The 23,490-nt window shown below is 37.8% G+C and overlaps 1 protein-coding gene across 3 annotated transcripts in view; it reads right to left on the reverse strand.

The window, feature by feature from the left end:
* The window catches only part of ANO3 (anoctamin 3), a 429,391-nt gene that overhangs the window by 36,290 nt on the left and 369,611 nt on the right, over window positions 1-23,490 (reverse strand). For all 3 annotated transcript variants that reach the window (XM_088017428.1, XM_028117691.1, XM_088017429.1), the window contains 3 exons: window positions 2,530-2,612; window positions 1,954-2,094; window positions 1,281-1,445 (listed from right to left, as the gene is read on the reverse strand). In XM_088017428.1, coding sequence (XP_087873554.1) covers window positions 1,281-1,445; window positions 1,954-2,094; window positions 2,530-2,612 — 389 coding nt within the window. The remainder of the gene's footprint in view (window positions 1-1,280; window positions 1,446-1,953; window positions 2,095-2,529; window positions 2,613-23,490) is intronic.

Below are 23,490 nucleotides of genomic sequence, written 5' to 3' on the forward strand. Positions count from 1 at the left end.
TATTGTGTGGTTTACTTGGAGATACTGCGAACAGTAGTTTCCTTCTACAGAGCAAAACAAATCTGAAGAAAGCAGAGTCCAGTAGGAGATATTAACTATCATCCTTGCGTTAAAACATTTACCACAGTGACTTTTCACTTTTCTGATTATTTTAAATGGTCCTAGCACTGTCCAGGCTACACATGTAACATCAGTGTCAATCCACATATAGACCCAAATGCACATTACTTGTACATAATATAAACATCATTATTTGTGTATTGCTTAGCTATCTTCAGACATTGCATGATGTAAATATACCAGCATTAACACTTAGTGTATGTCTGATTTGAGGCAAGTTATTTAAGCTTTCCAGATACTGGCCTTGTGGCATTGTTGGAAGAATTAAAGGAAAGAGATTATTACCCTAAATGTGCCAATCAATGCCTCTTGTCTTCAGAGAAAATAGGATCCCACCCATAGAGTTGCTGAAGATGTGGGCCTATGTAGACACAATAATGCCCTCTCAGCCCTAGAGTTCACGAGTCAATCAGTGTATGTGATCAGAAGCTCTCTCTGAAAAATTTGTACATTGAAATACTGGATGATCTCAGTTAAATAGGCTATAGAAACCAACATGGTCGCATAGTTAGAACCAAAGAAGGTAACAAAATCATTGCAATACCACAGCATGAAAGAAAGACGGGTCATGGTTAAGCAAAGAGACATTTACTGATAGAACAGAGCAGACATGCAAACGGAAGGTACTGAAAAAAAAAGGAAGGAAGGAAGGAAGGAAGCAAGCAAGGAAGGGAGGGAGGAAGGAAGGAGAAAAATGCTTAGACCCAGAGAAAGAAAAATGGAGTAGCTGTCTATTTTCTATTTCACATGAAGCCTTGGAAGTAACAAGCCTTCTATTTCAAACAGATTTTCCTATACTTTTGTAACAGATTCTCCACTGAGGTTCAGTTTTTTGAACCAAAAAATCCCTTATTTGAATGAAAAGAATATAGCACTTTTTCTAGCACACACCAGACACTCAATGAATGGAAATTTTCACTCATCAAGACTATAAACTCAAAGGACAAGGAAGACAGTACAACTGTTTATTGATTTTAATTTAAAAAAACCCATCATCCAAACCGCATAGATGAATTTTTTTCCACCAAACTGAGTTGCCATTGATGAAAATGTGGGTTGGGCTCATTTCGTCTTCCTGTAAATACAATCCAAGCATGAAGGAAACACAGACCTCTCCCCTACCCATGTCTTTTAACCTTTTGAAAACTGTAAACACTTACAAGATTCAGGGCCATAATGATTACAAAATTGATACAGACAGCAGCAGCTGATGTTGCAAACTGCCAGTGTTGTTTGATGAAATTCCACTTGAATGATGCGAACTGTTCCATGACAACTAGGCGATACACCACAACAGCAAACACTGCAGTGATCACCAAAGAAATCTACAATATGGGAGACCAGAGAAGACATCTGTATTTTGCATAATTGACAAAACAAAAGCAATACCATAGACCAAGATACTGTGCCCCACCCCCCCGCCTCAGAGCTAAAGGAATTTGCTTTTCCAAGAAAGGATACATAAATTCAATTTTTTTCCTTTAAGGAATTGAGTTACATTAGAGTCAAAATACATGTTATAAGATTTAAACTGTTCAAATTTCCACTTTCAAGTGGAATGCTTAGTTTTAATTCATCAGGGCAACTCATATAATTTCCATTTTATCTTAGATGATCTTTGTTTCTTCCAAAGAGTATTTATTTAAAGATATGCCCAAACTCTCTTTGTAATCACTCCATGACTTGCTGTGATACTATTGTTTAATAGTATGTATTAGATGTACTGAATTGGATATGCTTTGACCCTGAGGGTCACAAAATGAGTTGGTATCTTAGGACTTCCTTCTAAATGTGGAATTCCACAACATTCTGATATTGATGGTTGTACTTTACCATGAAGAATATTCCTGAGATAGAGACAAGAAGACGAGTGATTTTGTCTGAGGAAGGCTGATGTGGCTCAGGTTTTCCACTGATGGGATTCACTCTCTCCATCTTGTAATACTTGGCTTCAAACTGGGGACGAAGCGTTTCCTGTAAGAGAAACTAAAGTTACCTACCTATCAAAGTCATAAATTAAAAAAAAATCATCCAATAGTTGGAACAAAATTCCTGGATTTTGGCCTACTTTTATAGCAAGTCTTGGAAAAGAAGTAACTTTTAAAAAATAGAATGCAAATTATTTTCCAAATAAACCCTAAACTATATTTTAATTAACACAATTTTCCACTAATGTAATTTTAAGAAATATCATGGAAGTGCTTTGAAAAAAATTACATTACTTCATCAATGATGTCTTAACTTCACGAAATAAGAAATCCTGTGTAAAAAAAATCAAAGGAAAACCTAATGGTGTTTAGCTGCTTCCAGCTTGGATGTTAAGGACAGTGAATAATTTTCTGCTTCATATGTTTCATTTTCTGGAAACTTATCCCAGTTTCCCTGTCTCCTGGTTTCTTAACATCTTACCTCCTCTTCTTCCCATTCAATAAGGTCCCAAGTATAGGTCAGTGTACTTCTTCTCCTTTTCCAAAACTCCAAGAAGACTGTGGCTATAGATGATAATATTATTATTATTATCATTATCATTATTATTATTTGCCCAACCACATCACATTCTTTCATCATTGCTTTTCTTTTTTGGATTAATGCATTTCTACCATATTATTAAATTATTAAAATAAATTCATATTAAATTTATATAATTGGACTTTCATTTTTCCCTCATCCTATCCTCCCTGTCTCTGTACACTGCTGTCAGCATAAACTCCTAGAGAGTAATTTTTTTCCCACGGATTAAATAAGCATAGGCCTTTGCTATCCTGGCCCATCAAAGTGATGCTGTAAGAGAAGGTCAATATTAGTGAGGTAAATATATATTGTCCCTTTTGACTTGTATATGCCTCTTTAAAATCATATAAAAGACCTAAAGAAAGACTTCTCCAGTCAGGAATGACAATAAAGACTAGATGCTACTCCTCCAGGATCGAGAAAGCAATGGGGTGGGAGAGAGAGAGAGAGGAAAAACACAAGGTTACCATGGTGGAAAAGAAAAAGACGAGAGAAGACACTCCTGGGTGAATATTCTAGGTGAACTCAGCATGGACTAGAGAGGGCTCAATGGAAAAATAAAGAAATGCCTGAACCATTAACTGGATTTTCTGTGTAAGCAGTTAAGAGAAAAATCGCTTTCTTTCTAGTAAGTGGGCTTCACCTTACAGAATTCAAGACTTTGCAAACATCATTAAGACCTCACAGGTGCATTCTTGGTATCATTCGTCCATCTAACCATCCATCCATCCATCCATCCATCCATCCATCCATCCATCCATCCATTTGCTGTTCTCTTATTTTGGGCAAGGCACTCTAACCTCAGGGATCTACTTATCTAGTAGAGAGAGACAGTCATCTAAATAAAGTTAACTTACATTGTAATAAGAGTTATAATGAAGGAAAAATTATAGTGCAAACATAGAAACACATGCTTTTGGAAAAACACCACCACCATCACAAGCAGTATAGAGCAAAGGAATGAGGTGTTCTTCTCAGTCTGCATTTATTCTCTTCCTGCTTTCAATGCAAAAGAATGCCAGGGAAGATGATTCTGAGGTTTTGTTGTCTTTTTTTATTTATAATTAGAAATCAGCCCTGATAATTGGTTAGAAAATACAATGTTCATAATCACATTAACTTACATTTTTATTACACTTCAAAATGTACAAAGATTTCTCACATATGATTTAATTTTGTTACTTTCATAACACAAGTAGATACGGCAGGTATTACTATCATCAGATTTTTGAAACAAAGGTATAAACTTACTGTGTCCGAGATCAGATAGCCAATAAATGGCAGTCAGGACTGAAAGTCCTGCTAGTTATTGTCCATATAGTCTTCATATTTTTAATTCCCACCCCCCAGGCCTACTATACGTGCTATCTACTGATTTTCTATAAAGTTTTAAGAGAGTAGATAAGACTAAAAGAATCGAGATAGCCAAGCTCCACTGACAGGAAGATAAATGAGGTTTTCCAAATACTGGATCTGCTATAAAAAATAGTTGGCCATAATCATGGCTACCAACAGGGAGATCTAGAACTTAAAAAATAAGTGGAACATAAAGGAAGTATATTGAAAGAAAGACACAGAGAAATAATTTATTATGGAAGGAAAACTGAAGGGACAAACAGCATTGTGTTAAATAAGCAACTATAACATTCAGTAATTATAAGCCTGGGACTTAAAGTCTTTCATACAGTACATGACATAGAATGTGCAATAAAACTCTAGTTATCACTGATCTCAGTCAAGGTTTAAAGTTTAAATGTATCACGTAGTCATTTCTTAATTTATCTTCCAGCATAAACTTTGTCTAGAAGCATCTCCCAGATAATCTAAGAAATAAAGGTAATCTTGGTTTTGTGAGCCTGAAAACTGGCTTTGGTGTAATTGTAACTTTCACAAATGTTTTTACTTTGAATTTCAATAATAAACTAGGCTTTCTGTTAAAAATCCATTCTCAGCTTGAGATATATTTATTTTATTCACAGATAATTTAAACTCTCAAGTGAATCAATATTCTCACTTTTAAAAATTTTTAGTTAGAAAGAGGGTATGTACAGTAATTTGTCAGTATGCCGGGGTGCCTGGGTGGCTCAGTCATTTAGGTGACCTACTTAATTTTGGCTCAGGTCATGATCTCAGGGTTGTGAGGTCAAGCCCTGTGTCAGGCTCTGTGCTGAGTGTGGAGCCTGCTTGGGATTCTCTCTCCCCCTCTCCCTCTGCCCCTCCCCAACCACTCTTTCTCTTAAAAAAAAAAAAAATCAGTATGCCGAACATCAAAGAAGGAAGGAAATTACCACTTACTAATCCCTACTAAACTTAATAAAACAAAATTAATAATAAAAGTAGCTAACTTTGAAAAATTAGAATAGTGGTTGCTTCTGGGGCTGTGGTAACTGGCAGGTGGCATGGAAGTTATGAAAATATTCTATATTTTAACAGGAGATGTGGCTATACAAGTTTTTCTTTCTTTTTTTTTTTGAAGATTTTATTTATTTATTTGACAGAGAGAGAGAGAGAGGGAACATAAGCTGAGGGAGTGGGAGAGAGAGAAGCAGGGTCCCCGCTGAGCAGGAAGCCCGATGCGGGGCTCAATCCCAGGACCCTCAGATCATGACCTGAGCCAAAGGCAGACACTTAACTGACTGAGCCACCCAGGCACCCCTGTCATTTTCAAAGGTGATCAAAATACACCTAGAATCTGTAGATTTCACTTAATGTAAATTATTCCTCAAAGACCAGATTTTAGAAAGTAAGTAATTTTGAAAATACCAAGTGATTAACATTATCAATGGACTCAATCATTACGACAAGCCAGTAGTTTTTCCCGGGTTTACAGCAGGAGGCTCTGAGCTTGCAGTGAGGGCCTGAAAAGGAAGTGGGACGCTGGAAAGACCGTATCTCACTGCACAGCCAGTTTTAGGAAAGATGCAAACCCAAATTATGAACTCGGGCAGTTAGACTAGACCTGAAGAGTCGGCTGAGCATCAAGGAGGTTTGCATAGTACCCTGACACAAATCTATCAAGTAGCCCTGGAAAGAAGAAGGGGTTTTTACATATGCCAAGATCTGAGAAAAAGAGCAAAGCAGAAGCACCCAGTGGAAGTGACCTCAGGGTCCTCTCAGGTAGGTAGGTACACGTGTGGCCTAAGAGAAATACAGCAGGAAAGGCTGAGCCTTACTCTAAACTACTAAGTGCTCGGTCCATCTAAACCCATTCAAATTTCAATAAAACACAATCAAATAAACCATCACATTGCCCTGAGTCATCAGCAAGATTTGTCCCACTGGCTCACATTTTGCCCCATAGACTAAAGAGCAGGCTCCAAATGATAGCAATGTGAGATGGAGAGGCTAAATGCTTTACGGCCTCAATTCAGGGACTTTGTTCTTCCAGAAGCATTCTCTGAACTTGACCCCTTTCTGGACAGCAAAGGATGAGAAAAGGGGTTGAGGAGTTGACATCCAGCTCAAGACTGAAGAATGGGAATAAGAATTTCAAGAACAGGCAGGCATCTCTGAAGGACTCCATGAATCAGTGACTTATAAAAAAAATTATATTATAAGCCATGAAAGTGACAAGCAATCATTAGTCATTTTATTGTAATTGGTGGTGAAAGGTTTGGCATGAACTAACGTGGAAGGACTAAGGAACGAAGGCTCAGAGTGAGCAGGGTGACAGAGACCACGTGATGGTAAAGAGGACAGGGAGCATATTAAACTGCCTTAATGTAAAAGTGAAAATGCTTTAAAAATGAACATGTATAAAGGGAAAGCCATTTCACTTAGAAGGATGCGTCACTATAAATATAGATGTAGATGAAGATACAGAAATTTATAGTATATATTGTATATATGTATAAATGTTTATATATTGTGCATATATGATAAGTAGCTAGATGAATCCGATATATGATAGTTCTATATACATAGTGTCCAAAAGAATATTTACCAAAGTGTTAACACTAATTGTCTGTGGAAATGGATTATAGAGCACATTTATTTCCCACAAAGTACACATTGTACAAGAAGTACAAACCACCTATGTTCTTTTTACCCCTCCATGTGTACAGTTTATCAACTCTTCCCCTGGTCCTGTGAAACTAGGTTGGGGATGGGGTAGGAGGAGAGGCCTCCATTGGAGAAGGGCATTTTGTGAGCAGGGTAAGGCCAGCTTTCACATGAGTCATGGAGGTAGGAGGAATATTATGGAAAAGTTGAAGATGATACTGCAGACTTCTGTTCCTTAGCAACCATACATTGTATTTATTTTTTTACTCCTGCCTCTCTGACTATAATGACATACTTTACTTTAAATTTCAAAGATATATATGCTGCCACCTTGAACTTCCATTTATTTCCTCATGTCCATTTCCAATGGCTTTTCCTTGTGATCCAAAGTCAATGGCACAGAGTGACAGAATCATAAAGTTTGCATCTCAAAGAGGTTAGATTCTTTTTTTTTTTTTTTTAAGTAGGCTCCATGCCCAGTGTGGAGCCCAATGCAGGGCTTGAACTCATGACCCTGAGATTGAGGCATGAGCTGAGATCAAGGGTCAGATGCTTAACTGACTGAGCCACCCAGGCGCTCCTCAAAGAGGTTAGATTCTATGTGTAGTTTGTTCCAAGTTATTTATTTCAAATTTATAGAAAACAAGGCCCAGAGTGGTTGACAAGTAACACTGGCCTTGTTTAGAAATCTGCCAAAGCATCTACGACGCTTTACTACACTTTTTCCTATATCTGCTTTTTCCTACACTTGAAGTTAAGTTTCTAGAGTGTCTTTTTTCCTTAGCATTTGTAATGCTTGGCACACTGACATGTTCAGTAACTGTTATATTGAGCTGAATTATTGAGTGGAATTGAGTGACTGTGATTCTTACTCCTGGTCACGTGCTCTTTCCATTATTCCAGGTTTTCAAATTATGCTTCATGGAGATATGGAAAGAGAGGCCCTCACCAGGGAAGTCCATTCTATATCTGTTTTCTAATTTGAGCCATCAAGTTCAATTTTATGTGGAAAAATGGTTATTACTTAAAAAGTTTTAAAAATGACTTCACTGTACTTTAGTGGGTGGGGGCTCATGGAGATGGGGTCGGGGAAAGAGGTCAATTCCGGACACAAATGAAGGTAAGTATGTCCGAATATGGAGAACAAAAAGGAATTCCAAGTATTGTTTTCCTCAGAAGAGATAAAGATTTAAAGCCTTCTCAAAAGAAGACCCGGCTGAAAAAACAGTTTATCAGAGCAAGGCTTCTGAGATTGCCAATGTAGATAACACCCGAGTACCACTAAAGACTGTCTTCCATTCTCCAGATTTATTTTCAGCAACATCCTTGAGCATTATGTGCCTTTCCCACAGAGTATTGCAACATCACTATACATGAGGTAGAAATAGAAACCTCGCAGAACAGGTTCTACAATTAGCAGGAGCCACGAATGTGGAACACTTTACATTTCCATGCCCAGAGAAAGCTACCTTCTTTCTTTCTTTTTCCGGTTAGCATCTTACAAAAATGTAATTAATGGAATTCCTTCTGTCAGTATAAAGCAGGCTAATCAATATAAGGAGCTTAAATATGTGTGATGTGACAGATTCTGAATATTTGGGCTGAACGGTAGGTACTAGACCCAAGCACACGTGGAACTGGTTCGTCAAGACTCGTTTGTCTTGTGCAATTTCCTCTTTGTCTAAGGACATGCAGTCTCTCTCTGACTTTACTTCCAATTTCCCTCCCCTCCTTCTTCCTCGCTAACAATATTGAGTAAAAAAGAAAACAACAAATAACTAGGTTCTAAGAACATGGGAAGGCCAGCATTTGAACGCTCAGTACTGAAAATCTTCACCAATTCCTAAAATCAGACTTGTTCATTTTTCCCCTAGCAAAACTCATTTAGAAATAAGAAGCTACGCAGAAAGAGCATGATGTTCTATTAAAATCCAGTGAGAATTCTCACAACAATCTTGACCAGAGCAGACTCTTAGTCCCCCTAAAGCTAACTCTTCTGTCACTTGATGTGGTATCGGAGTCCACAAATAAAAACTTCTCAGCTTTGGCCATATATTTTCATAAAATATAATGTAAGCTTTTAAGCACAGGATTAATTTTTCTCAGGTCCTCTCTTCGTCTTACCACTCAACTATTTGATACACTTAAATTCCTTAATTCCGTTAAACATTTTCTGATCACAAATGTAGAAAGAGCAGAAAACAAAACAAAACAACACACACACACACACACACACACACACACAACTGGAACACCACCTTGTCTGATTGCCTTCTGAAATACAGGGGCCTAGGAGTGCCTGCTCTATAGGAGGCTTTCAATAAATACATGCTGAGTGAATTAGTTATAACCGTAAAGAAGAAACTAAAAGTCACTTACAATCTCACCATTGATAAGCAGCTATAATTAGAATTTTGCTAATTCCATCCAAGGTATTTTTCTTGAACAGTCTCTTTATGGCTGGTGTGTTGCCAATACTCAAAGGTATGGCCATACTGCTTGTCAATTTATGACTCAAAAAAGGAAAAGCAAACTCATAACTGAGCCTCCTGACTTGCCTCACACCCCTCATGTGCTGGTCTGTCCTTCCCACGAAATCTTCACTTGGACAGGATACGTGTCCAGGTTATGCCTGAAACAGTTCATGACCTTCGACAAAGTGCTCCAGAACGGAGGTCTGCATTCATTCTGACTAGCCAGGACCAGAGCCCCAGACATTGTTAAATATTTGCCTTTTCACCTTATAAGCATCCCTCATAAGCATCCCTCTGGAATTGGGTACAGTTCAATTACAACTGTTCTTGGCACCACAGGTGAATGACAGTCACTGTAAAAGAAACGACTAACTTTGCTTTTATTAATAAACATCGTAAAATTTATCTTCCTGATCAAGTTACAGTGATCCTCAAAAAAACATCTAGGAAAGGCAATGTGGTGCTGGAGAGAGAACATGGCTTGGGGTAGGAATGTTCTGGGTTTGAAAGCTACCCATATGCTTTTCTAATTATGCGACAAATGCTGTGGATGAATGTCTACATAACGAGAACCCTCCATTTTCACAACTTACAGTGACAACAGTAAAATCATCCTCACAGAGGCAATGCATGAATTAAGTGAGGTACAGTTTGTAAGTGGTCTAATTATGCTTAATTCATTTTAATAGTATAATAAATTACGATAACCATTTTTTTCAACATTCTGTTGGTTGTTATACATAGGAAACTTTATATAGACAAAGTTCTTGGTTTCTCCTGCATAAGGGATATACAATATAAAATATACTTTATAAAATTTAAACATATTGTATATCTTCCTGCAGGAAAAATAAAGCTATTGTCATTTATTTATATTTCAACTGATTCACAAATTCAGTCTTGGTCGGTTTCCACATACTTTCTTTTGCCCATAACCTAGCAAATGATTTATATTGTCCTTTTTCTTCTTTTGTATTTAAGACTGTAAAACTGCTTCTAGAGTAAATAATTCAATTCAAAACTTACTGTTTTTGAGAGCATATTTGTCTATTCCTATAGAGAGCATATAAAAAAGTGAAAATGAGTTGCATCATATTCCCATAGAGGAAGAAGAGAAAAAGCATTTGTTGAGCACTTAAGATGTCCTAGACCTTGTGCTAGCTATTTTACATTAACCAGTACCATTTCCACAACAACCCAGGTAAATACAAGGTTATTAATCTCATTCTGTTGATAAGCAAACTGAAGCTCTTGGAGGTTACATTACCTGAGGAAGATATTTGGCTGAAACTCAAATCCAATCCAAATGCTGACCTTTATCAGTGCCAAAGGAAAAATTACTCCAAACATGGTTTAGGATAGAATTTTTCCAGCTATATAATTTGCAACATCTTTCTGGGAAGAAATTAGCATCCCAGATGAAATGTTTAAGAATATTTCTTTTTATTTTTTTTAAGCAAATTTTTAAAAGACCTAAATAAGATTGAGAACTTCTGGGAGGTTGGCTGCTCATCCACTCAGTGCTCCATCAACAGTCTAAAGTTCTTTGACCGTAAATCTTTTCCATTTTTGTTGTTGTTGTTGTTTGACATCTAAAAATGATTACCAACCACTCTCTTTTCTTATAACTGCCTCTACCAAGACAGAAATCTTTGCATTGATCCCTTAGAGGACTTTTCCTTTGCAGTAAACCTCTAATAAAATTTTGATACTTTTTAAAAAAATTTTACTTATTTATTTGACAGAGAGAGACACATTTATTTGACGAGAGAGAGAACCCAAGCAGGAGGAGTGGGAGAGGGAGAAGCAGGCTTCCCGCGGAGCACGGAGCCCAGTGTGGGGCTCGATGCCGGGCTTGATCCCAGTACCCTGGGATCATGACCTGAGCCGAAGGTAGATGCTTAACTACTAAGCCACCTAGTGTCCCAATACATGCTTATAACTTAATTGTCGAAAAAGATTAGTTTTTGTATTGGACCACTATATCTGAATTTGTGGAGACAGACATGCAGAAGCAAACTTAATGTTTCTTGGTCCACAATTCAAGCAAATATTTACTTAGTCAAAGAATGATTGAATTGTGTATATTTATAATTTTGATGTGTCTAAAAGCTCCTGGTACACACAGCCAGAATCTCTGACTTCCTCAAATAGTGTGCGGTAGACTGGCCCTGAGTGTTTTTGACAGTTGACTAATTGAATGTTGAGTCAGGGATACATTTAGTTTGCATTGAGGAAGATATATTTATGAGGTTTGCAGGCCACTTCCACAAGTTGTTCAGTAATTATCAATTATCTTAATATAGCAATGAATTCTGAGGAAACTCCTTTTACTTCATATGCAGACTCAGGCTCCAGGCCAGTGGTTGTATGGAGAGATGGCATGCTCTAGGGTGTCCGGCACTGATAAAGCAAGAGAAATAAGATCTGAAGTACAGGAGACAGAAACTACTCTAGGGAAAAATTATTTTTAAAATTTCAACTCATGGGGAATCTGGGTGGCTCAGCCAGTTAACTATCTATCTCTTAATTTTGGCTCAGGTCATGATCTCAGGGTCATGAGATCAAGTCCCACGTTGGGCTTCACACTCAGTGCAGAGTCTGTTTGAGATTCCCTCCCTCTGATCCTCCTCCACCTCATGCATATAATAAATAAAATATTTAAAAAAAATTCAATTGAAACACACCAGAGATCTTCTCAAATTTATATTAAAAATGCACAACACTACTAATAATGAATTATAAAGCTGAAATAAACTTTTCAAAACTATCAATAAAAAAGACTTTCAATTAACCATGTTAGAGGAAAAGGAAAGACAGAATTGCTTTTCTATACATTCTCTGAAATATTTTTAAACATCATATTAAAAGGTAATTTCATAAAACACAGAAAGAAATGTAGGACAAAAAGCATTACAGAAATATGATAGGCAGTTAGCTAACTAAAATATTCTTACTTTTCTGGATTTTGACTTTATGTATTCGGAGATTTTTTAAAATTTGTAAATTTGTGATTTTTCCCGGTTTAGTTATTTTCATACCTCATTTTCTGTTCATATTTTTGTAGCTTCCAAAATTGTGTGTCTCCTTCCCATGAAGAGCTGTAATGTATCACTCACATATATGCCAGCCATCCTAAATGTTTCATACACTCTAACTCATTAAATCCTCACAACAGCGCCATGTACAAGAAACGATTTTTGTATTGCTATTTTACTGGTAATGATACCAAAGTTTAGAAATAAAGTTTTCCTGCCCCAAATTAACTTGACTGTGTACCCCAGGTCATTCTGACTCCCAGGCTTCAAATACTTATTCAAAGGGAGGGTTCCCAATAATCCTAAGTGTCCTTCTTTAAGGATTCTGTCCTGATTCCATACAAAAATTTCTTTTTTGTTCTGTAGCTAAGAGCTTCTAGGAACTGTCAGCTTAGTTAAACACAGCATGTTTTCATTGTTCTCTCCAAAGTGTTTAAGGTGCTTAGAGTCTAAATGGATGAGAAAGCCACTTGTCATTGTTATTTGCTGTCCATGAACTTGATTTCAAAATCCCCTTCAGGTCATGGATAAGTTTCCTTTCTCTTTTGCCCTGAGTTCTGAGCCAAGAAACAAATCAAGAACCTTCTTCAGAGTGTACAGACCTAGCCTTGGCATCTTATTCTCTCCTCACTCTGCCCCTTACAAGGTCATGGCTCAGCGCTGAGGACACTCAGCAAATAAACTCTGTGTGCTGTTGCTGCCATGGTTATTATTTAGCTATTCTAACTTTCTAACCAGAAAAAAACAAATTAGAGATGCCTGGATTTTCTAATTATCTACCTTAATATTTTTTTAGAAAGCATTAATAAATCAACCTTTTCCTCAAGGTGGCAAAATAAGTTACATTATCCATCTGTCAGTTTTGCCATTTTATTATATTTATGCCTTGTTGTAACTTTTTAAGTCCCTATAAAAATAAATTGCATAGTTGGTAAACTGAGCAGTAGTCATCTAAAGAGATTACACTTTGTAACAAAATCGGGGCTGTAAAAGAAGGAAACTTGAATAGCAGTATATTCCATCATACAGGAATGAATCCGCTGTACGGCATTTCTGCACAACAGAGTATCATGTACTTGTTAAACAGAGCAATATCATTTTCCAGCAGGTTGCCACTTGCAAGGCTGAACAGTTGTTTTGGGTGCTAGGAATAAGGGGCTTCACTTCAGAATTTTTCTATGAGCAGGGATCTAGAGGGAGCCCAGAACTCTCCATCTTAGCAAGATGCCTCCATGTCCATATCCTACACACACACCTTTTCCTCCTGTTATTACTCACAACTGAGTCCATCATGACTCAGTCACTGTGCTCCTTAATTCTGTTCATATCAGTTATCTCAAGAATATCAAGATTTCCAGATCATCCCTTAACCCTCAGAGTTTGATCCTCTAGTTTCAGGGAAACAGACTGCCTTTGTGACCATCTCTCACTCCTTCCCAATACTTTGAGATACTTCCACTATATCCTCTTGTGCTCAGTGTCATCAACAGTAACTTATGTCCCCCCAACTTCTTGCACTCACTGAAACACGGGACACTCCTGAAACCCCAATTTCCATATGGCATTCCCTCAGGTAATAGCTATTTGTCTCCCATACCAGTTGGGACTGAAGATGAGGTGGTGAATTTCTTGCTCCTCATTCACGGACTTGAGTCTCACATTATATCCATACTTCGTACTACCTCTCCTAGTGGAAGTCATCTACCACTCCCTGGGGACACTTCCCTAGCTTGTCTTAAGATTTTTAAACTCTTGGCTTAGTGTAACTCTTTTCAGCATGATTCTTAAAGTAGTTCTTTGAAACTACAATAGACACAGATAATCTTCCTAGGACCTCGGTTCTACCTTCAAAGTTGTTTTCTCCTCGCCTATTTCACTCATGTACTCCCACAGCATACATTTGGTCAATGATTACAAACTCTCTAAAATCTCCAGTTATCATCTCCATCCTTCTAGCTCATTCCCTATAAACTCCAATTCCAACAACTCCTTGACCCAGATTTTCAATCCACTGACACTTGACCAAGATTTTTCAATCTTCAACCCCATCATAGTTTGACAGTCCTTTCCGCTCTTGGTGCCCTCACTTTCTTCTTTAAGATTCTAATGGTCTGCCCTTACACTTACCCACTTGCATATACCCTCAGAGCTCTAGCTCTTCTCTCAGTTTGTCATAAACTCATGGTTTGAACATGACCCTAGTTAAAAACAACACTCCAGGGACGCCTGTGTGGCTCAGTCGTTAAGCGTCTGCCTTCGGCTCAGGTCATGATCCCAGGGCCCTGGGATTGAGTCCCACATTGGGCTTCCTGCTCAGCAGGGACCCTGCTTCTCCCTCTCCCTCTGCCCCTGCTTCTGTTCCCTCTCTCGCTGTCTCTCTGTCTAAATAAATAAATAAAATATTAAAAAAAACAAAAAACAAAAAAACAACACTCCATCTACTGCCCACCTGTCCCCATGCACACCACCACTGGAGAAAAAGACAGGTATGTTGGGTGAGTTGATTTGTTTCAAATTAATAATTTGAGTGGACTTGTGCCATGCTGTCATACCTTTTCTTTTGTCTTTTAACATCCAGCACATACACTTTTATCACTCTTAGGTGCAATTTTGCTGTCTACCTCATCATTAAAAATAAAGTATTCAGAAGAAAGTATCCCCCAAAACCACACCTACCCACTTACCTACAGTTGTGTGCAATAGTGTCTCCACTCTCACTTGTTGTAATAGATTTATGAACTCATAGTTAAATCAACTCTTCTTGTAAACTAGCCACCATCCCTTATCACCTGCTTTAGGAAATTGCTCAGTGATGAACATGTACAATCATACAAAGATGCCTAAGAGATATCTTTAAGTGGAAGAAAAAGTTGATTTCATATCTGAAAAAGCCAACAATTGGAAGAATATTCTAGGTAGAAGAAAAGTGAGCTTGCAGATGTCTTATACTTAATATTTTCACTTCTTTTGGTTATTATTGTTAATTATATTTATTTGTTTATGTAGCTACTCACTCATTTAGTTCACTCATTTATACATTTATTGAGCATTTAGTCTGTGCAAGGAATTATTCTAGCTCTTTGGATAAAGCAATTAAGAAAGAAGACTAAAAATGTTTGCTTTCACGAGCTTTCTAGTACAGGAACAGACAATAAACAACAAAAATAAGGTAAAGGGTATGTTAAGTAACTAAAGTGCTGCTGGTAAAATAATGTGGGGAAAGGAGATTAAAACAGGTCAAGAAAGGAGTGCTGTAGTTTTTATAAGGATGACTAGGGAAAGCCTCTCTGTCAGGAAAAAAAAAAATCAATTGAAATCGGAGAATAATTATTTCATTTTTCTTTTCTTTCTTTTTTTTAAAGATTTTATTTATTTATTTGACAGAGAGAGAAAGAGGGAGCACAAGCAGGGGGAGAGGGAGAAGCAGGTTCCCTGCTGAGCAGGGACCCTGACATGGGGCTAGATCCCAGGACCCCGGGATCATGACCTGAGCCAAAGGCAAACACCCACCCAGGCGCTCTGAATTATTTCATTTTTCACTCAATTACTATTTATTGAGCAACTACTATGTGCCAAGGTATAGACACAAACTCAAAGTAATTTAATATAAGTGTTTCCACGTTTGGTTCGACTCATCTCAACTTCTGTTCACATTGATGCTGAAGCTTTAATTTCTGCCATCTCTAAACAAAAATTATTATAGTTATCATATAACCATAGTTATTGAGCCCTACCAAGTGTTTATCTACCTTACCTCATTGACTCCCCACAGGTGACTAGGAGGTAGGTGTCACTTTTGCTATTTTACAAATGAGAAAGCAAGTCTTGGAGATGGGATGTGATTAGGCAAGGTTATGAAACCAGTAAGTTGGCAAAGCCAGGATTCAACAAGAAAATTGTGAGTTGGTAGCCTGAGCCTTTCCTTCATTTGCAGTGCTCTCTGGGTGATTATGAGCCTGCAGAACCCAGCAGAGGAAGAGCCCCAGAGTTCTGACATTGAATAAAGATTCGGTGGGGCTACCCCATGCTAACAAAGCTATTCTGGTAACATATGCCGAGTGTGTGACAATGCCTGCGATGGTAATGCTCTAAGGAAGTTAGTGTTTGCTTTCAAAATGTCTCCATCACCTTTTAGCAATACTCCCCACTCTCTCTCTGGCTCTTTTTGTTTTTTTTTCCTTGATGGAACTGGAACGGGAGATAAAAAGGAACTACTAATGTGTCAGGGCCTAATTAACACAGAAAAATGTCCAAGCACATATTCTGTATCTATGAACAGCTTGAAGTTTAAACATAATTTAGAAATTAGTGAAAATGTAACACACTAAATCAGTGGTCTTCAAAATTTTTGTATAAGCTTTAAAAATCATTTTGTAGAATTGTTTATCCTTTTGTATAATTTTATGAGGACATTCAAAATTTCTTTTTTATCATGTGTAAATATTTGCAAAAGATGTAATTTCCAGTGCATTATAAAAAACTGACATTTTAAAATATAACTTTTATATTAGTCTTTTATACTTAACTCTTATCCCTTTAATATACACTTGCTATAAGCTCCTACTATTGTAAAATTTTAATTGTTTCATTGTATCTTTAAGTCTACCTCTGTTTTCTGTTGTTTCTACCTCAGAATATTATCCTTTATATTTTGTCTGAAAGTATTCATTATCTTTTCATACTTCTAACAAAAAAAATTAGAAAATAAAACTAGCTATTGTCATTTGAGGAGTAAGAAAAATAAATTAAAATAATTTTTAAAATTTCTTGTTAACATGAGGCTCTTTTAAAAAATCTGGATTGAGTTATTATTATGATTAACAAAACAAGAAAATTTAGTCCAAAATTTAATAGACATTAAACATAAAATCTAAGATTTTATTATAAACACATCTCTTAAGGATATCAGTGGGCTTTTTGAATGTTTTCAATTGGTTCAGGTATCCATGGATACGTATTACTTCTTGTTACAATGAGAGGTTTCAGCACCAACTCTATGTTAATCCTTTGTCTTTATGAGGATATTTACTAAGCAAACATCTTCACATAAATATGCAGATAGGAATGCAACATGTTTTGCTATAGTTATGTTGTTTACTTCTCTGAACTACAGCTGAATTAGTTTGTATGTGACTTACCATGTTTTTTTAAATCAGGTTTTTACAACCTTCCTTAGCTCCCCATTTTATGTAGGTATGCATGCAAGTATGCACACCTGCATATATGTAAATGCTATGTCACAACTTGTACTTAACAAAGGGCATTGTTGCAGACTGTCCTTAGCAACAAAATGGAGCATTTAATCTTTCCATAAAGTTATTGTTAAGTGAAGAAGACCATATTATAATACCACATGACTTAGGAAAAAAGATAAGTTTATGTTAAACAATTGTTAGCTCATGAGAATAATCCCTCTATTTCTCTTCTAATAGAATATTGAAACAAATGTTACCAACCATAAGGAAATTTTCCAGCCATCAATTTCCATTGTATTTCTGAAGAATATCATTAAATTATCCTCAAATAATATAACCACGATGTCATTTGTTTTATTATTAAGCAAATGTTTGTTTCTTTCTTTTTTTTTTGGTAGCTCAGTTTTATTTTCTGCAGTAACAAACATTTCAAGCGCTCGTTCCTCTAGCAACAGGGAAAGAAATCAAGTGGACCAAGGGCCCCTATGGGCAAAAAAGTAAACCCTGATAACACAGTGGCAATTAACTCCAAGTACCAACTCCCTGTGTCTTGCCTAGTAGGGGGCACAAGACTAGGCCTCAGCTCCCTTTCCTGGGCCTAGGCTTGGAGGAGGGGACCCAAAGCCCCGAATGTTCGTTTCTTAAAGTGCCCATGCTCCTGTGGGGAGATAAAACATGAATTCAATTTATATCGCATTTCAAACTCAGAACCTGCTATTAATGGATTTGATCTATGGCAACAAATTCCCTATATGTGGCATCAGCATCAGGCATGTGATGCTATAGGATTTGTATACAATGAATGCCATTTTGGATCCAGAACAATGTTTTATTTTTATTTGAGGCATGGTCCCAAGTTACATTCTGGTTCTATTTTCAAACCCATCAGTGGCAATAATGTAACTTCACGTTCTAGTAACTCCACTTGTTTTCAGACAAAGAGAAGATAATACTTCTTCCAATAAGTATTGTGAGACTTAATGGTGTGAAGCAATTGGAGAGGGCCAGACGAAAGGTACCATAGCAAGTAAGTACAAAATAATTATGTAGGCATTGTACCATGTGTCATCTCAGCTTGCCTGGCTGACTAAATTGCCACCTAGTTGTCCCTTATCGTTGAGTTCATCCGGAGAAACAAGGGCCAAAACGGGATTGGTCTTACCTAGACCATGGTATATACTTGGGAATGTACCTCACTGAGACTTGTTTGTTTGGCAAGAAATTACTTCTTTTTTTAAAAAGATTTTATTTATTTATTTGACAGAGAGAGAGAGAGAGAGAGAGAGCACAATCAGGGGGTGCGGCAGGCAGAGGGAGAGGGAGAAGCAGGTTCTCCACTGAGCAGAGACCCTGATACGGGGCTCGATCCCAGGACCCTGGGATCATGACCTGAGCCGAAGGCAGACGTTTAACCGAGTGAGCCACCCAGGCATCCCAAGAAATTACTTTTTAACTCCAACTCAGGTGATTTCACAAAGATTTCTGATCACAAGTAAGTGGGCTAAGTAACCACTGAGGCATTAAATGCATGCATACTTCTTATTTTATGACTTTACTTCCAGATGTGCTCATGACAGGGAGGATAAATAGGGTTTATCTCTAGGGTCATTTCTAACCAATTTGTTATGGTTGTCAGGAGGGCAATGATGAAGAGGATTCTGAGGCCACAGGTACAGTCTCCAGAAAAGGGGTTCATGGGAGATGAGATTTGACTCTTACACAGTGAAAGCAGAGAGTTGTAGCAAAAGTACCTTGTAATTTCCATGCCTGGCATAGGTCATAATTACCATGGTCAAGTCAGAAAGTGGTAATGATATTCATACACATATCTAGGAAAATCCCTAAGGGCATGGCACACCCAACCCTGCCAAGTCATGTTCAGATCTCTAAGTAGACAGAAAATATTTTGTCAGTAGGATTTTTTCCTAGTAACTGACTAATCTGAAAATAACCAATTGAATTCTATTAAGCCATTGTGCAATAACCCGTTGTTTGATTAAATTCACCTTGCTTTTCTTCATACCAGTGCAGATACAGCTTAAATATCCTTTGAGTAAACACTTTTCTTTTAGGGGTTGGCTTAATTTCTAATCATATTCTGAAGGGGGCTTTGACCTCAGAAAATTTAAAACTAGCATTACCTTGTTCTTTCCTGGGACCAATTAACTGGGCAGATATTCTGTGCATTCAATTTGAAAGTCCTATACTTTAGCTAAAGTTTCATTTTCTCTCCCAGGCTTTGGAAACCTACCTCCTTGCACAACAGAAACTAAGCGTGAACCTCAGACGTACTGAGCTGAACGGGCCTTGGCACCAGCCCCCAAATACTGGTGTGCAGAATATCCCAGAAAGTGCAGTTTCACTCTGCTCCCTTTCATAAGCTGTGGAAGGAAGTGAAGGAAGCATGCCAGGTTGTTATTCAACTCCAGTATTTAATCAGGCATTACCTGGGCACTTGTGAAACTCTCCAGCTTCTAAATTGAGGGTAAAAGCAAAGAGAACACAGGAGGGAAAGAGCTTAATTGACAAGGCTTTCAGGATTGCTCAGGATCATGTGGCCATTCCCACACAGGCCCCCCTGACTCCCCAAACTCCTGAAAGTCAGCAAGAAAGCCCATCTCAATTCTGGTGATTATTTCTAACTGAATGCTTCACAGCTTTCTCCAGGATGCCAATACACGTTAATTCACTTTGTGTTAAGTGTGACTTTCGATAAAACTGATTTCAGTGTACTGCAGACAAGGCCCCTCACCACTGTATTCTCTCCATTCAGGTTTTTGGTACACAAAGAGGGCATCCTACTATGGGAAAGACAGGTTTGTTTATGATATAGGAGAACAACATGGGGCTCACACGGAGTAACAGGTGCAGGGCATGAGTCATTTTGGTTTCCTCACCTGCAAAGGGCGAATCCAGCATGTGCCAGAAATTCCTGATACACCGGGGGGGGGGGGGGGAGGGACGTTACCAAAGTCTTTGTCCTTTTTTTTTCATTTAGGGCAGGAAATGGATGCCCCTTGTTCTGCCACTGCTCAAGAGAACTAGCCTGCCCTGAAAAAACGATCAACCTATGAAACCTGGAGGGTTGGGCTTTTTTTTTTTTAAGGTCTGAATGAGGTGCTATCTTCATGCTGACAGAAGCAGGTCAGTCAGGTTCTTGGGTGCTCTATTACACAAGCAAGATTTAGCCAGCTCCACCTAATTTTGTTTCTCTGACACACTCCTGCTCAGTGGGACATTGTCATACTTAACCCATCTGCTTTCTCTAATGCTCGGCAGACTCATTCCAGCCAGGACAGCTGTCTATGATATTTTAGTTCCTGTTTGTAAATACCTCCAGAACCTGAAGGTAAGTGTGGACTGGGTTACCTAGGATCCCATCTCTCTCTCTCTCTCTCTCTCTCTCTCTCTCTCTCTCTCTCCCCCCCTCCCTTTTTTCTCCTCTTTCCCTTTCTCCTTCCCTCTCTGTCTCTTTTATTTATTTCCCAGAGAGAATCAAAGCAGGCTCAACTTTTGACAGAACTCTCTGGCAAGTAGCTATGGAGTCCCTTATAAAAACAGGTAGTTCTCTCATTAATAACCTCCCAAATGAGCATTTGCACTAAGTGACTTAGCTTTAGGAATTACTTCCAAATTTGCTCAATGATGAAACCAGCTGCAGAGTTAAATAAAAAACCTTACTTAAAATGTACATGACTACAAGAGAGAGTTGCCGTAAGTCAGATCTTAGTGAAAGTTTCACGATGTTTAAAGTGGAAATCGCATAAATATGAATTGATTATTTAGATTTAAATTATGCATTTGGGCTTTAAGGATCTTGCCAAAGTATTAATATGACAGTTTTTGAAAAACAGTATTTGAATACAATGAATTACTAGCTTCCATACATCTTTTCCAAAGGTTTTGTTAATCAAAAATTGGCAAAATGTTGTGTAACTATTTCACTTAGCATGTTATGTGTGTACATCTGGTGCTCATTGGAAATCTGAATGGCTAAGTCAGTTGCTACAGAACACATCTTAATGGAATGACGTTGTGGATCAAGTTTCTTAAAATTATTTTCGGTTTGTGGCTATGTAAGTCTCTTTTAATTAAAGGGATGTTGATTTACTGTTTAGCACTTTCTATTTGATCCAAGGAGGGATTTTCTACAGTGAAATATAATAGAAGGCTGAAAACCCCATGCTTGGGAATCTGAGTCCAGAATATTCTGGAGACAGTTTTTCTTTCTAAGCTTGATACTCTTCCACCTAATTATTTCAGTACTAAAGATTATGACTAACAATGCTCAAATTAGCAGGGAGTATGACATTCTACATATTTTTTCCTGGATTTCTGCATACCCCAGTCTTTTAATTAGAATTATGTTCACCAACTTGAAATTTTTTTTCCTGAAGGAAAGCCTTGCCTTTCTTCTCTTTTTAAGTCAAATAAAAGTGAAATGATATGTCTAGGGTCCTCAGGTACAATTCTTCTTTCTGGCTACTAGATGTTCTCATCCTTTCAAAACCCTCTTATTAAGAGAGGCATTTCTAGAAGCATAGTTCATTATGCCCTCATTTATTGAAGCTCTTTCATTTAGGAAAAGCAAAATACTGTTCAAGATTGTAAAGGCCACTCAAGAGTAACAGGGTCTGCCTGGGATATTGGCTAATGTCAGACTGAATTTCCTATTACAAAGAAAAACAAAACCCATCTGTCTTAACCTGTAGCCTGGGATCTATAATAAAAAACAAGCAAAAGCAACTAAGAGAGAAGTAGCACATTCTATGTACTGTTTAGTTATTTTACTGCAGAAACATGTTTTTATAGTATCCCCTCAGTGCACTGAACTAATGTTGTAATTTAAAAGTTCAGATTGTGATTGACTAGCATTTCTCTTCCCTTGCATGGATTGATTACCTAATACAAACCAGGGTACCACCTTATTTTTAAAGGCTTGATATAAAATGGGTATGGCTCAGTTATAACAAGAAGGCTGGGCAGAATAATGACTCTATGCATTTAAGGGGAAGCAATATTATGCAGAGAGTCTGGACTTGCTTCCTTTAATGGTCATGGTGGTTGTGTTTCTCTCACCACTTTCTGCAGCCCTCCATACAAAATTCGTAATGTGAAACCACTTTTTAGTGCTGACACCAAAAACAGGGGAGAAAACTATGTTCATTTGCTCTGCATAGAGTATTTTTTTAAAAAAAAATAGTGCAACGCACACCCTCTGAAAGTATATTTTAAAATTTGTTAGGGGCGCCTGGGTGGCTCAGTCGTTAAGCGTCTGCCTTCGGCTCAGGTCATGGTCCCAGGGTCCTGGGATCGAGCCCCGCGTCGGGCTCCCCGCTCTGCGGGAAGCCTGCTTCTCCCTCTCCCACTCCCTCTGCTTGTGTTCCCTCTCTCGCTGTGTCTCTCTCTGTCAAATAAATAAGTAAAATCTTTAAAAAAAATAAAATAAAATAAAATTTGTTAAATACCAGAAACAATAAAAATAGTTTAATATATACAGAACGGTTTAGAGTCTGTGTTTAAAGTATCGCAAAATGGGTGGAAATCCCCCTTTTTTTCTGTTCCCTTTATAAAAATTCTAGTCTTAGAAGTTTTTCAAGTTTGTAATGATCTTAGCTCTGTTCCTATGTTCTACACCCTCAAATTTCCTCTCTAAAGTTTCTACCTAGGTGCCAGAAAGGGCAAAAAGAACAGTAGGGAAAATGATGCTACCGGGTTCTCCTGATTTACTCTCCTTCCTCAATTGCACTTTTCTTTGGTCCCACCTTTGTCTGCCTTCACAGTGCACCTGGCTGACAGATGAACTTGGGCACACACAATCATGCCAACCATCATCCAGCATAACTTTACACAATGAGTATACAACATACTTTAAATATTTAAACTCTAAAGATGGAGAGAGGCCGAGAGGAAAGTGCAAAGAGAAAGAGCACAGATTTCTTTTATTGCCCTTCGGAACTTCTTACTACCTCCATTAGCCTTTGGGGCTTACAACGTGTTTTCTTCAATTCAGAATAGGGTTGAACTTAACCAAAATTTTCTAGTCCTTGTCCAGCAAAAGCCCAGGGCTGGGGTTCTGAATAGCTGATGGTTTCAATTCCCGGTTGCTTCTATCCCTTTAAGATGAAGAGACCTGAGGGAGAGGTGTAA

This window comes from Eumetopias jubatus, unplaced genomic scaffold (genome assembly GCF_037043125.1).
Source record: "Eumetopias jubatus isolate StellerSeaLion01/CBP00866 unplaced genomic scaffold, mEumJub1_p1.0 scaffold_13, whole genome shotgun sequence".
NCBI classification, from domain to species: Eukaryota; Metazoa; Chordata; class Mammalia; order Carnivora; family Otariidae; genus Eumetopias; species Eumetopias jubatus.